The 14677-nt window shown below is 38.0% G+C and overlaps 1 protein-coding gene across 5 annotated transcripts in view; it reads left to right on the top strand.

Moving 5' to 3' along the window:
• Positions 1 to 14677, top strand: part of golga1 (golgin A1) — an 81265-nt gene that overhangs the window by 31028 nt on the left and 35560 nt on the right. For all 5 annotated transcript variants that reach the window (XM_038781887.1, XM_038781886.1, XM_038781888.1 and 2 more), the window contains 9 exons: positions 835 to 1004; positions 2739 to 2850; positions 4493 to 4618; positions 4777 to 4872; positions 5337 to 5432; positions 5694 to 5789; positions 5938 to 6090; positions 9671 to 9766; positions 11215 to 11304. In XM_038781887.1, coding sequence (XP_038637815.1) covers positions 835 to 1004; positions 2739 to 2850; positions 4493 to 4618; positions 4777 to 4872; positions 5337 to 5432; positions 5694 to 5789; positions 5938 to 6090; positions 9671 to 9766; positions 11215 to 11304 — 1035 coding nt within the window. The remainder of the gene's footprint in view (positions 1 to 834; positions 1005 to 2738; positions 2851 to 4492; positions 4619 to 4776; positions 4873 to 5336; positions 5433 to 5693; positions 5790 to 5937; positions 6091 to 9670; positions 9767 to 11214; positions 11305 to 14677) is intronic.

Here is a 14677-nt window from a genome sequence, read left to right as displayed (position 1 = left end):
TTTAGATAAACAAAAAGTATAATTTAATCTTTCTAACATAACTTTTCATGAGGCACTAAACTTGCGGCTTGAGAGGTGCGTTTTAACCCTAGACTTGATTGAAATTAATGCTTTCCGTCTTTGGGGTTTTCCCCATTTTTAGCTTCCACCCTCCATGTTAGAAATTGTTCTGTGTTCCTGAACCTGAGAGTTCAGGCAGACAGTCTACTGTCTGCCACTGCCACACCATATCCACACACTAAGAGCTATGAGAGACACATGAGTTTTCTTTCTCTCCCCAGGGGGTAACTGTTTTCAGCTGATTTGCTTTAGCCTTGATGACCTAAATGAGATATGATCCTTCCATATGAGGAATTATGCAAATGAACCTGCCTCATGCCTTCCTATGATGGAGCTATAAATAAACCCCGCTGCTCCTACACAGTAATGAATCAAATTTTCAATAAATGTAACTGAATGGGAAGTGATTTAGACTGTAAAATGTATGCAATATCCAAAATTCAATTCAGTCACATTGCACTTTATGAAAATATTACTACACTGTTTGAATATAAATTTACTGCATACTCTTTTTATTCCGCATCTCTCTGCTACTTTGCATGTATTCAGACAGGGGCATGATTCTGCTTCCTGTCGCTTGGGACGCAACCAAACCTTCATCTTCATCTTGTCCCACCCAAACTTTCTCTTTGACTAAAGTTAATATCCTGGTTAGTAAAAGAGAGTAATCGAACTGAAATCTGTTGGAATGTTTGAAACTTAACTCAAAATTTTAACTTAAGGTTTTTGAGCTAAAGCTAATCTGTAAGAATTTATCCTTTGCCTGTTTTACAGCTCCTGAGGAAAGAAGAGATGTTGTCCAACTTTGAAATAGAACTTGAGGAAAGGAAAACAGAGCTAGATCAAACCAAAGAGGAGCTGAAGGTCTCCAATCAGAAACTGTTAAATCAAGACAAAAGGCTTGAGCAGCTACAGACACTAAATGAAGATATTGACAAAGAAAGGTACAGCATGTTTGGAATGAAAAGTCAGTGGTAGTGTCCTGAATCATTTCTTCTCATGGTCTTTACAATTTGGTGTTGATTCAAAATGAACTGATTTGTTCTAACAGTCAAGCTCACTCTGGTTGGATGCATACTGAAATTGAATTAATTCAGGCATTTAACAAGACAAGCAAAATGTTCTTCTTTTAAAGCTAAACGTTCCAGCAAAAGACAGGTCAAGCAGAATGGTAAGTTTAATGATGTTTAGTAGAGCATACAGCCAAAGTGTATTACCGGGTCTTTTAGGGTATATTGAGTATTTCAGTGGTTAAGGTATGAATGAGGATACATTATAAAGATAAAATTTACAAATTCATGATTCCAAGCTCCAATTTCTGGTAGGTGCTCCGAGGTACAAATTTGTACCATCATCCCTGTAGTGTGTTATGCTTAGAACTGATCAACATGTACTCCACCTGCATATACATATTATACTTAGTACATTTAATAGGAAAAATATTATGTATAGACAAAGAAATGCATTAGCTCTGACTCCAAAACCACAAGATGACTAATGGCAGAAATAAATGCAAAACCAGTAGCAATCCTCCAATACAGATTGTAACACTTCTAACAGTAAAAGTAATGAGCAAACTTATTCAGTCTTTGATCAATATTTCATTTTTGAGACCAAAATGTAGGCATTGTGTTCAGTAATTAGATAAATGCTTATCCATTTATATGAATTACTTCCTCTGCTATTAAATACCTGTGTTAGAATAGCATATGAGGGACTGACTTAGCACACATTGGCAATGGCAGTTCCTATGCTCAACCAAGTTATAGTGGTATGACAAGTTAGAAGAATGTAACTATGACCAAAGGAGATCTGCCTCCATCCAAAAATGATTACCTCTCCTTCCCCCTTTGAAGGCACTCTTAAAACCTACCTCTTTAACCAACCTTCTGACCTAAAATTGTCATATTTGGCTTTGTAATGCTCCTGTGAAGCACATTGGGATATTTTATTATATTATTTCTAAAGACATGTTATATCTTCACCAGAATTTTACATCTTTGTAAAACACTAGATTATAATGGTTAGGTGGTTGTTTTGACAGGCGCAGACACGATGGGCCAAAGGGCCTTTTCTGTGCTGTATGATCCTATGAGTCTATATGTAATATATCCTTATTAAATGAATTCAGCAAATACTGTAAAGAAAGACAGAAGTTGCATTTATATAACATTACATAATGAGGATAATGAGACAAATGACTGGGTCACACGTTTTGGTAGTGTTAGCAGAGAAGCAAATATTAATCACGACTGAGAAAATTCCAGTGTTACTCTTCAATTCATGCGCTGAGATCTTGTACGTAAACCTCATAGAACGAAAGGGACTATATTACTTAGTCTTAAAAATAAATGGCACCTCTAAGTACAGCACTCCTTTGGTACTGCACTGAATTGTCAGTCTAGATTATGGACTCCAGATTCTGGTTCTATTGTACAATCAAAATTTTATTTAAACAAACTTCAGTGTAGACAATGTGGACATTCAGCAGTAGAGTTCATGTAACAAGGTTATGCTTGTGGTTTTTGTGTTATTGTATGTTGAGATAATGGTGTGTTTTATAACTGCTGTTTGTCTGAATGACCGATAACAATTGCTGGTCACTTCATCTGTTTGCTGCTTGTTGTTCTGTGTATTACATTTTTCTTAAATTCTGTTAAATTTACCTTAATGCACAGAGAGGAATTTGTGGCTACCAAAAGAAGTGCAGAAGAAAAAATAACTGTGTTAGAAAACAGGGCACAGGAATTGCAGAATGTGATTCAAAGACTCTCAGCTGATTTGCATAAGGTACCAATATTTAGTGCTTCATTTCAAATGTGAAAGGGTTCAGTAATTACCGGCAACCCACTTCTTTGATCACTTTTTGGCTGTTTTGTTATTCTGAACAGAATTCATTCTGGAGTTGGTTTCCAGTTGTGGGACTCGGTTACCATAAAACCACAGCTGTTCACCTCTTGCTGACTAGAACCTTGGATTAGATGTAAAGTTATTATTTTGCATGCTTAAAAGCTACAAAAGGTAGCAGTTGCCTTTTGGTAGCTATTACTAAAATATATCTTGTTGCTTTAAAGTTTTTCTTAATTTTCAGAGTTCAGTCTATGCAGCAATTCCATATCCTAATGACATATTCGGGGAATAATTATGTGTAGGGCCACCTTAATTAGAAAATAAATGCTACACTTAGTATTAACCTATTTAACAGTTAAAATAACATCAATCTGCTCTCTCATTTTTAAACCAAATATTTAACATCTTGACAAAGGTGGCAAAGGAACAAACTGAACTCCAAAAATTAGCTTTGTGCTTTGCAGTACATCAGTAACTTTAGTTGGATTCTGACGAGGTCCTGGCATGTTAATGAGTATTATCACATTTTTATAAAAATCACAGGACACCCACAGAGAGGCATTTTAGTTGAAAACCATTCCTTTTATTTTTAAGTTGCTGAAATAATCCAATCAATTGAAGTTTTCTGCATTCAGTATCTTCAAACATGACTTAGAAGAGGAGTAGAAAGAAGGGATCACTTGGAAGTGAAAGATTTGGGTCTTAAAATACACCCTGAGCCTTTTACATTTTTTTCTCATGAATAAAGTGACTTTTAAAGTTTTGGTTCCTGATACAACACCATCAAGCTAATGAGAGCTTGGTGACTTGTTAATGTATTTTACATAATTACCTGTATGAACTACTTAATCATTTTAACTTGGATGGCTGCTAGCACAGACGTTCTGACAGGCTATGGATGTTTCTAATGGAAGTTCTGATTTTAAGAAGCTTAATACCAAAAAAGTATGTTTTTCTTTCTTTGGCTGTGAAAAAAGTTATTCACACGCAATAATGTTTATTGTATAATCCTCTCTCTTCTCCTGAAGCTATAATATGAATTCACAGAAGCCTCATGTTAAATTACTCTGACGAAGCTACTTTATACGTTGAACAGTATGTTTTGCCAGGTTATTTAATTTGGAGATTTTACAGTCCTCCAGGTTCACATTTTCCAACCTGGGTTAATGGATTGCAATTGGCTTTTTAAGTCTGCTGATATTTCCCTCATTGGCCTAGGAATACAGAGGCCAAACGATAAATTTCTGCAACATCCTGAGATAAACATCATCATTCTCATTCTTTCCACTATTTCTAAAAATACAATGTGATTCTCACATAGCTCACTGGACTAGACAGCTGGTTTGGGTTGCCAGCAGCGCGGGTTGAATTCCTGTACCAGCTGAGAATTCTGAATTCTCCCTCTGTGTACCCGAACAGAATGTGGCGACTAAGGTTTTTTACAGTAACTTCATTGCAGTGTTAATGTAAGCCTACTTGTGACAATAAAGATTATTTATTTTATTTATAATGAGTTAACATTTTCAAGCTGTCACTAGTCAACTTGGCTTCTCAATATATTTATGTTGTTTTTCTGAAATAGACATCTGCAGAGGTTGAGGAGAAGGGAAAGACTATAAAACATTTGCAGGCAAAAGTATTTTCCCTAGAAAAACAGTTAGAGGGAAATTATTCAGAAGATGAGCATGTACAGGAGCTGCTAAAGGAGGTATGATTAACATAATGAAAAGTGCTTAATTTGCATGCACCATGAATGATTCAGTCTTTTAAAAGTTTATGTTCTATATTTAATATATTCAATAGCCATTAAAATTGAGTTTGAATCATGATTGTTTTATGTTGCTAACCAGTTATTGTGTTCTGCAGAAATCGTATCTGGAGCAGAAACTGGAAGAAGCAGGGCATCTTTTGTTGGAAGCTAAGACTAGCCATACTGAAGCTGTCAGCATTTTCGAAACACAGGTACACACATACCTACCAAGGGTAGAAAGTTTAATTTTGTAAAATAATATATTTAAGCAATAGAGCCATAGAGCAAAATATAAGTTGACATCAACTTTTGAAGCCTCAAATCCTCCAAATATGGGGTTGACCTGTACACCAAGTATAAAAGTGAATCACCATTGTGGTTACGGGTAGCATCCGATGCAAAGAGCAGACATATCTTAACTTCTCTATACAGCCTGTACTTTCAGCTTGATCCCTTATGCACAGTTATGAGGTACTGGTAAGTAAAATATGGGGTGAAAAATTGAGACTGGCTAATGTGAATATAATGTATTGTGGCTGAAAAGGGTCAACTTTTATGCTGAGTGAATCCAAAAGCATGATTTTTGGGGCTGGAAAAATGCGGATGATGTTATATGTTACAATTTACAGAATGTTTGTACTTTTGCTTTTAAAATAGTTTTCCTCATTTGTTTTAGATAGCTAAATTAAACAACGAAGTATTAGAAATCCAGACTTCGATGAAACAAAAAGATCATGAGATTCAGGCCGTCAAAGATGAGAATGCTAGACAGGTAACTGCTATTTATTAGTGTACTTCGAATAGCAACGAGTTCAATTACTTGACCATTTGTTAGCAGCTTGTGGAATGGTTTTCATTTTTAACATGGCCTGAAAGTTTGTGTGTTTTTCTTTATTTTTTGTCATGGACGATTGCAGAACACAAACGACAGTGCTGGGTGAATGAATTATAGCCATGCTCATTGGTTGATTCTGACTGATTGTTGGAATTTTTAACTAGTCCAACTAGTTCTAAAATTATGATTCCTTTCCAGGTCCGTGAATTGGAGCAACGGTTACATTTTGCCAAAGAAACGCTAACGCTAAAAGAGAGTGAAGTGAATGAAAAAGAAGTTCAAATAAAAATGTTGGTAAGAAAAATTTAAAATATATTTATTGTGAATCTAAAAATATAATCAACTATAAATTTTGGAATAATCACTTTCAAATCTGATGTAGGTAATTGTATTTGCAGCAAGTTTAACTAAGATTTTATTGATGAGCATTACATTTTCATAGCAAGAAGAAAGTGAAGCCGAAAATGACAGATTGCAGCATCAAATTTCTGCTTTAAAACATCAGCACACAGAAAGGACTAACCGAGTAGATGCTCAAATAGCTGCCCTTGAAACTGCCCGTGAGTTTGACAAAACAGCCTCACAGCATAAGATCGTAAGTAATGTACTAGCAGTGTGTTATTTTTAAATGAGGGTCTGAAATTACTTTGCTTTTTATCTTTGGATCTCAGGTTTGTAAGTTGCTTTGAGCGCTTCACTAGTGCAAAAAAAAACTCGATGACGATTCTCCCTCCAAATGGAGAAGTGACAAGATCATTTGCTTCCTTTCGCCAGCTTGGGGGAATGGATGGTACTAGAAATGGGATTGGGGGGGTGGGGGGACTGATGGTGAAATCTATGCTTGCTATTCAGTGAGCCTAAGTTCTAGTGCTCCACTGCAATCCCCAAGATTGGGTGAAGTTTTATATCCCAACATCAACAAAAAGGGAGCATCTGAAAAACATTTATCTGCCTGTGCATAATGTCTCCTAGCTGATATCTTTACACTCTTCGCCATCAGTGAATTGAGAAGCTTGACAGCAGCCCACTTGATTGGTACCCCTTCATTCACTTCCTCCATTACCAATGAATAATGGCAGCAGTGTGTATACTAGCTACATAACAAATAGGAGCAGAATTAGGCCATTTGGCCCATCGTGTCTGCTCCGCCTCATCCCCATTCTCCTGCCTTCTCCCCATAACACTGATCAAGAAATCCCCTTATTAATCAAGAATGCCATATTTGTGCTTGTGGTGCTGTTACCTACAGGGCTACAGACCAAGAGCTGGAAGGTGGAATTAGACAGAATAATTATTTCTTCGAACATAAGAACCAGGAGCAGGAGTGGGTAATTTAGCTTCTCGAACCTGCTCCACCGTTCAATGTGATCATGACTAATCTCATCATGGCCTCAACTCCACTCCCCTGCCCATTCGACATAACCCTTTACTAATTAAGAATATGTCTAACTCAAATTTACTTACTGTCCCAGCATGCATCACACTCTGGGGTAGTGAATTTCACAGATTGCAATGCAATTCTATAGATGCAATGCGGAAACTCACCGAGGCTTCTTAGACAGCACTTTCCAAATCCATGACTGCCACGATCTAGAAGGGGAAGGGCAGCAGGTATCTGGGAACACCACCACTTAGATGTTCCCCTCCAAGCCAGTCCTTCACTGTCGCTGGGTCAGAATCCTGGAACTCCCTCTCTAACAGCACTGTGGATGTACCTACACCACATGAGCAGCAGTGGTTCAAGACGGCAGCTCACCATCTTGAGGGCAATTGGGGATGGGCAATATATGCTTGCCTAGTTGGCAATGTCCATATCCCGTAAATTATTTATTTTTTTTAAATGTCTGTTTACCTCAAACATGTTGGTTTGAATTCGGCCTAAATTGATGAAATAGGTTGTTTGGGAGGGTTTTACTTGAAAGGAGTTTAGGAAAGTTCAACATAATTCTTAGTTGGTGAAAGCAGTTTGCACAAAACTGTCTCTAATTTGGCCACCTTAAACAAAGAGACTTTTGATTGCTTACTGCTACAGAAGTATTTTGGGACAGAGGTATGTTATTAGAACAGAGCAAACACTATTCCGTATATTCTTGGGATATATATGACCTGTAAGTGCTTCATACAAACGGAAATGGAAAGTATTCTGCTTCTACATGAAAGGGTTTTGCAAGATGCCTAACAGAGAAGATGTTTAAAAAAATTGACCTTTTCGCATTGCAGCATTTTAAATACTTTCATAAGCTATGAAAAATATGGTATAAAATGAAAACACATTTGATTTCTATTTGCATATAGTATAAATGTGTATGCATTTTTTTGTGCGGTCTGTTGTTGGGAAAACAAAGGTAGTTATAAGGGATTTGTATTGGTAAACATTAGAAATAAGGTATAGTTTTAAGTGGGTTTAATTTAATGTCCACGAAAAGAATGTCTTCAGAAGACTGAAGTTAAGGTAACAGAGACTAAGGTATTGTTGAGGAGAATTCAGGGGAAAAATAACGAAGTGTTCCAAGTTAAAGAAACAGTTGCAGTAAATGGATTTAAAGTGGGTCAGCAGACTTCAGAGGTAATATTTGATACATTTTAATAGAGTCTTGAGAATTGACAGTGAAAGCAGTTGCAAACAATTTGTACAACAGTCAAGATAAAAAAAAATCCTGGAGGGGATATTAAAAGTCCTAGATGTTGGATTTGGTGTTAAAAGTGGGGCGGAAAAGGTCCCGGTGGGATTCTCTTTTGTGGGCAGCACAGTGGTTAGCACAGTTGCTTTGCAGCTCCTGGGTCCCAGGTTCGATTCCCAGCTTGGATCACTGTGCGGAGTCTGCATGTTCTCCCCATGCACTCGTGGGTTTCTTCCCGCAGTCCAAAGGAAGATGTGCAGGTTAGGTGGATTGGTCATGCTAAATTGCCCTTCGTGTTCAAAAAGGTTGGATGGGGATAGGGTGGAGGTGTGGGCTTGGGTAGGGTGCTCTTTCCAATGGTCGGTGTAGATTCGATGGGCCGAATGGCCTCCTTCTGCACTGTAAATTCTATGACAAACATCTGGTGGTTTCTGAGGAGAAATCAGACACTAATTTGTGTTCAGAGTGGAGTGTATATTTTGACACAGCCAGTCCATAAGACATAGGAACAGAATTGGGCCATTCGGCCTCTCGGGTCTGCACCACCATTCTATCATGGCCGATATGTTTCTCATCCTCCATTCTCTTGCCTTCTTCCCATAACCCTGATCCCCCTATTAATCAAGAACCTATCTATCTCTGTGTTGCTGGATGAGGACCCATAACCCTGATCCCCCTGTTAATCAAGAACCTATCTATCTCTGTTGCTGGATGAGGACCAAATCCACAGAATCTCTATAATGCAGAAGAGAAGGAGGTTATTCTTAAGATATACTTTGTAATCTGTGTTAATCTTAAAATTTGTGTGCAAAAAGATTATTGTATCATCATCCAATTTTTCATGTTTAATACATTTTATTTCTTGTTAAAATTAATTAGCAAGGGCAGCACGGTGGCCTAGTGGTTAGCACAACCGCCTCATGGCGCTGAGGTCCCAGGTTCAATCCCGGCTCTGGGTCACTGTCCGTGTGGAGTTTGCACATTCTCCCCGTGTCTGCGTGGGTTTCGCCCCCACAACCCAAAAATGTGCACAGTAGGTGGATTGGCCACGCTAAATTGCCCCTTAATAGAAAAAATAATTGGGTAATCTAAATTTATATTTATTTAAAAAAAAATTAATTAGCGGTCCTGTGACTCTGTTCCTCCACATTTTAAAAAAAGTAACGGTTACAGTCTTTTGAGCCAAGGTTCCATTCTGGAATCTTCCCGTCCAGTTAAAACATCAACTGGGATCGTAACACTATAGACTTGATTAGGCATGACAAAGTTTCCAATGAGCTTTTTAAGCATTTTAAGCCTATTGGGGGAGGAGCATTCACGGGAGGGCCGACCGATGACACGCCAATGCCATTGCAACGGCATACAACACGATTACGCCATTTCCAAGGGGCGGAGCATGGCTGACCGACGCCGCCCCCGATTTGGGCATCCGAGTCGATTCTCCGCCCAATCGCCGATTACGATATCGTCATTGGACAACGGAGAATCCCGCCCCTTGTTGTAGCCTAATTGTACAGCATCTGTATACATCTATTTGTGTTCATTTGTGCACAGAGCCAATACCAACAGAAAAATGAAGATCTAAGTGACAAGCTTAATGAAACAGAAAATGCGTTGAGGAAAGTGGAGTGTGAACTTGAAAGGTCAAAGGTTAGTAACACATTGTAAAATTATACTCTAGAATGGTTATTTTTAAACTAATGATTTTTTTTTTATCCCTTACTGAAAAATTTCAGATTGAGAAGGCAGATCAAAGACTTCCTACATGACCTTTGCTGGGTGACCAGTTTCTGGAACGTGTGCAAAACACCCCCATTCCAGAAAACAATTTTTATTTTTTTCAGCTTGCTTTATTTCTCATTTCAGTTGTGCTATCTTCGTTGTCCCTTTCTTTTCACTTACAATAGACCCCTTCTATGACACTAACTTTATGCGAAAAGTCTATTTGAAAAGGAGTGATGTAAAAATCTTTCATGGTGCAAAAGGTTCCGTGCTGTATGAAAAGCATATATTTAAGACTGTTCTAGTCACAACTGTTGCAATTTCTTTTCTACTTCCATGATTTTGTAATCTCAAGATTTTACATTCTGCTAAAAGTTAAGCATGATGTGATATTAGTGCATTTCCCATATTTGTCGTCCCTTCTCTAATACTGCCACATGTCCTATAGCTGGGACAATGAGCAGCTTGCACAGCAAACACCTGTAGTCCTATAGAATGGGAGTAGCTGAAATAGTTTTCTCACTGTAAAGCAGCATGGTCTGCTGTGTGATACATTTATTGAAGCCCAGGAATAATAATGCTATCTGGTGTAGAGAGCAAGCATAGAATAACAAAACATACATTATGATTGGAAAGTTCCACTTTGTGAAAGGTTTCTATTTTCAATAATTTCATTAACATAATTTTAACCAATTATTTTGCAAAACTCTGTAACATAATATGTTTGGGATGTACATGTATCCAAAGTATTCTTTGTGCACTTAATATTTTATATTAATAAAAATGTTATTTATTAACTTCACGATCCCAGCACAAAATCCCAAAGCTTAGCATGGATAGGAGCTCTTCAAAATATTTAACTGGAGTCATCAACACACCTTTCAGCTAAAAGTTTATTTATTCAGTAGGATCCACATTCACCTAGTATTTTGATATTGATTGGAAGTGTACAAGCCAGCTGTGAAATGAGGACATCTGTTCTCTCATTGGGTATCAATATTTGAACATTGAGCAGATTTGAGGGCCTCCATTTATCTACAGTGTCCAGAGAGATGCAGTAGTATGCAGGTAAGCAATATTCTGCCAGTGTTTGAAACTAAAGTACATGAAAGAGCCCTTCTCATTCATTATTCCTTCACAGCCCAGAACTTGAATACTCATGTTGACCTTTCAGTGAATCATAGCAACATTTAGTAGCCTGCTCATTCTCTAGCACAAATTAATTTACTCAGCCATAATTAATAGGACCATTTTTTTTGTGCAATTGTGTATTAGTTTACACAGTATTAGGCATTGTGTAAACATATTTTGAATGTGATCCTTGTGAATTTTTAATGCTGTAATCTTACTAACAACAATCAAATGTTTGGATGCAGGAAGAATTAAACAGCAGAGAAACTGTAAGTGTTGAAACTGCCAAAGCATTAGAAGAGGCGAGGAAACAGAGGGAGGAATTGCAGGATAAGGTTTGTTCCAATCAATAATGTTAAAGCTGCGGTATGTGACATAAAATGGTAAATAGACACCAGGATACTGTTTTGTTTTTAACATCATGCCAGCTGAATTTTTTTTTTGTGACTGCCCACAGAAAATAAGGACAAAGCACACTTTCTTCAGAGTGCATTAGTAATGCTATTAGTAATCCGAGTCTTGTGAATCTCCATTGTGTGGTGGAAGTATTCATCTGTCACAAAATGTGAATACCTAATTAAAGAATGTGCAAGTTACATAACAAATGTAACACATTATAAATATCATATGAGTTTTACAGAACTAAAATTGACAAACATCCTGAATTTCATGTTTGAGGAATTTCTTTGTTTGTCTAGTTGTGATTTAGAAATCATCCCTTTAATCCAGTCTGATGAATGTAGGCATTTCAGATATATTGTATTGTATATATTTGGTGTAGCAAGGACAAAAAGCCTGGGTTAGTGTGTGTATGATTGCTGCAGTAATGTTTTTAAAAATCCTGGTTTGCAAGACAGCTGGGGTTTTTGGAGCCAGAGGTGCAATTAAAGCATCCTATCAGCTCGGGTGAGTGATTTATATTGAGGGTTCCCTGCAGAGTAGTTAATTAGAGACATTGTGTTTAGTTTAGTAAGATGATGCAGTTAATCGGAGGAGCCAAGGGTTGAAGCAGTCAGGGGTTGGTTTTTACAGAGTTAATTTTGGCTGGAAGAGAAGCTGAGAAGGTTACTGAAGAAATAACAGCCAGAGATTCTGCATTATTCTGACAGGGTGTCGGGTCTCTTTCTTTCAAACAGTCAAAAGATCTCTTCTTTCTCAAAGTGGATTATTCAAGACTTATCTCTAGAGCAAGCATTCCCGAGTGCTAACTGTATTTAGAGGTGGATTGGGATCTGAGATGGCTTTGTTGTTTGAGTGGAAATAAAGATAGCAGTTAAGGGTTGTTGTGTCATTATTGATTAGCATTGTTTAAAGGGTAATTGTAAGTTATTTTCTTGTGTGATGTTAAAGATATTTGAATACTGTGAATAATAAAGTTTGTTTTAATATACCATGCCCCTATTTTGTGTGAAATCACTCCTGGAGCGGAGTTGTCCTTTCCTCATAGTCTTGCAAAATTAAAATAAAATATTGGGGTTTCTGACCAATATCCTAGCCACTATTGGGGTCTGGTCTGGGAACATAATACCAGTCATGCATCACAGTCTTACAGCACAGAAGAATGCCTTCCGGCCTATTATGCCTGTGCTCGTTCTTGAAAGAGCAGCCATGCTTAGACTCAACTTTTTTTGTCCATAACCCTGTAAGTTCCTCATTCTGAACTACCTGTCCAACTCCATTTTTAATGGAATCAGCCTCTAGCTCCTTTTTTTGGATTAAGCTTTTCGGACAAATCTGAGTGGAAAAATTTCTGCCCATCTCCCTTCGAGATCTTTTGGCAACGATTTTAAACCTGAGAACTCTGATTATTGATCCATATTAGATAGAATATTTTTACTCTTCCCACTCTATCAAAACCTCTCATTATCTTCAAAACTTCTTTTAAGTCACTTCTTGATTTTCTCTGATCAAAAGAGAATAGTCCAAACCTTTTCAATTTCTCCTAATAACTGAAGTTCCTCATCCCTTCAAACATCCTGGTAAAATGCATTTTTACTGTCCCTAGAATTGTTCAAATATGGAAATATGTTTAAAAAGCTCTGTAGTTTAGATCTCTGTATCAAGTTTATTTTGACAGTGCTACAAGTTTAGTCAGTTTTAGGTCAAAGAAAATAATGACACAAAATAATGCTCTGTAACTGGTCAGTTTATATATGACTGACCTTCCAGTTTAAAGTTGAGTGGGATATTTCAAATTCAGGATATCCTAGTAGCATTTTTTCAAGGATGCAAAAACAGCTATTTTATTCAAAAGGGTCTGTTTGAAAATCACGGGGAAACTACTGATCAGTTTTAAATTCCTGGAATTTAGGCAGAAAAATTTGAATTGCCAAAGAAGATTTTCCATTATTTGGACGCCCACAGTGCTAATAGGCTCCAGGAAATGAAACACTGTGGCAGTAAAAGTCACTTGAAAATATGGGCTCAGTTCTTGGCATTAAGGTCTTCATATTTTGCCTATTGGAATAAGGTCTTCATATTTTGTCTATTAGAATAATTAAGTGAAAGGATGTATACTGTACAATTCTAACCATATTATAACACATGGTATTACATAATTAGTGGGCAGCACGGGTGCTCCGGTTTCCTCCCACTGTCCAAAGATGTGCAGGTTAGGTGGATTGGCCATGCCAAATTGCCCTTAGGTTAGATGAGGTTGCAGGGTTATGGGGATAGGGTGGAGGTATGGGCTTAAGTAGGGTGCTCTTTCCAAGAGCCGGTGCAGACTCGATGGGCCAAAAGGCCTCCTTCTGCACTGTAAATTCTATAAATATCTATAATTGATGTGATCGTCTAGTGAAGTGTTTTTCAAACTTTTTTTCCCGGGACCCACATTTGCTAACTGGCTGATCTTCAGGACCCACACTATGTTTGCTTACCCAGCCTATTCTGAGTCAAGGCAGTGTTTAGGAAACTAAAGTTTTCTTGCAAGGGAGGCAAACAAAATCATCAAGTTTTCCTGTTATTAATCACTATCTGGTAGCCCCTGATGCATTGAATTTCTGTCAATATCGAATGCGGATAGGATCAGACATACCTGTGATACCCTCCTATCTATAAAAGTTCATTGTCCAGGGTCACACATGAAGAGTAATTACTCATGAGAAATATTGGAGGGCAGACAACAATTGTGAACCTGCATTCATCGTGGGACACTGCCTTGAGGAAGCAAAGAAGACTAAGGAGAGGAGAACAAAGAACAGGGGTGGAATTAACGGCCACCCCGCCGCATGTTTTTCAGCGGCGTAGGCAGCCCGCCAGCGGGATCTACTGACCCCGTCTTTGTCGATAGGATTTCCCAAGACCGCATCCTTCATAGAACATAGAACAGTATAGCATAGTACAGGCCCTTCGGCCCACAATGTTGTGCTGACCAGTTATCATAATCTAAGATCAACCTCACCTACACCCCTTCAATTTACTGTTGTCCATGTGCCTGTCCAAGAGTCGCTTAAATGTCCCTAATGATGGGCAGCACAGTGGTTAGCATTGCTGCCTACGGCGCTGAGGACCCGGGTTCGAATCCCAGTTCTGGGTCACTGTCCATGAGGAGTTTGCACATTCTCCCCGTGTCTGCGTGGGTTTCACCCCCACAACCCAAAAAGATGTGCCGGATAGGTGGATTGGCCATGCTAAATTGCCCCTTAATTGGAAAAAATAATTGGGTACTCTAAATTTTTTTTTTTAAATGTCCCTAATGACTCTGAC

This window comes from Scyliorhinus canicula, chromosome 21, assembly GCF_902713615.1.
Source record: "Scyliorhinus canicula chromosome 21, sScyCan1.1, whole genome shotgun sequence".
NCBI classification, from domain to species: domain Eukaryota; kingdom Metazoa; phylum Chordata; class Chondrichthyes; order Carcharhiniformes; family Scyliorhinidae; genus Scyliorhinus; species Scyliorhinus canicula.
This window is presented reverse-complemented; position numbering and strand designations above follow the sequence as displayed.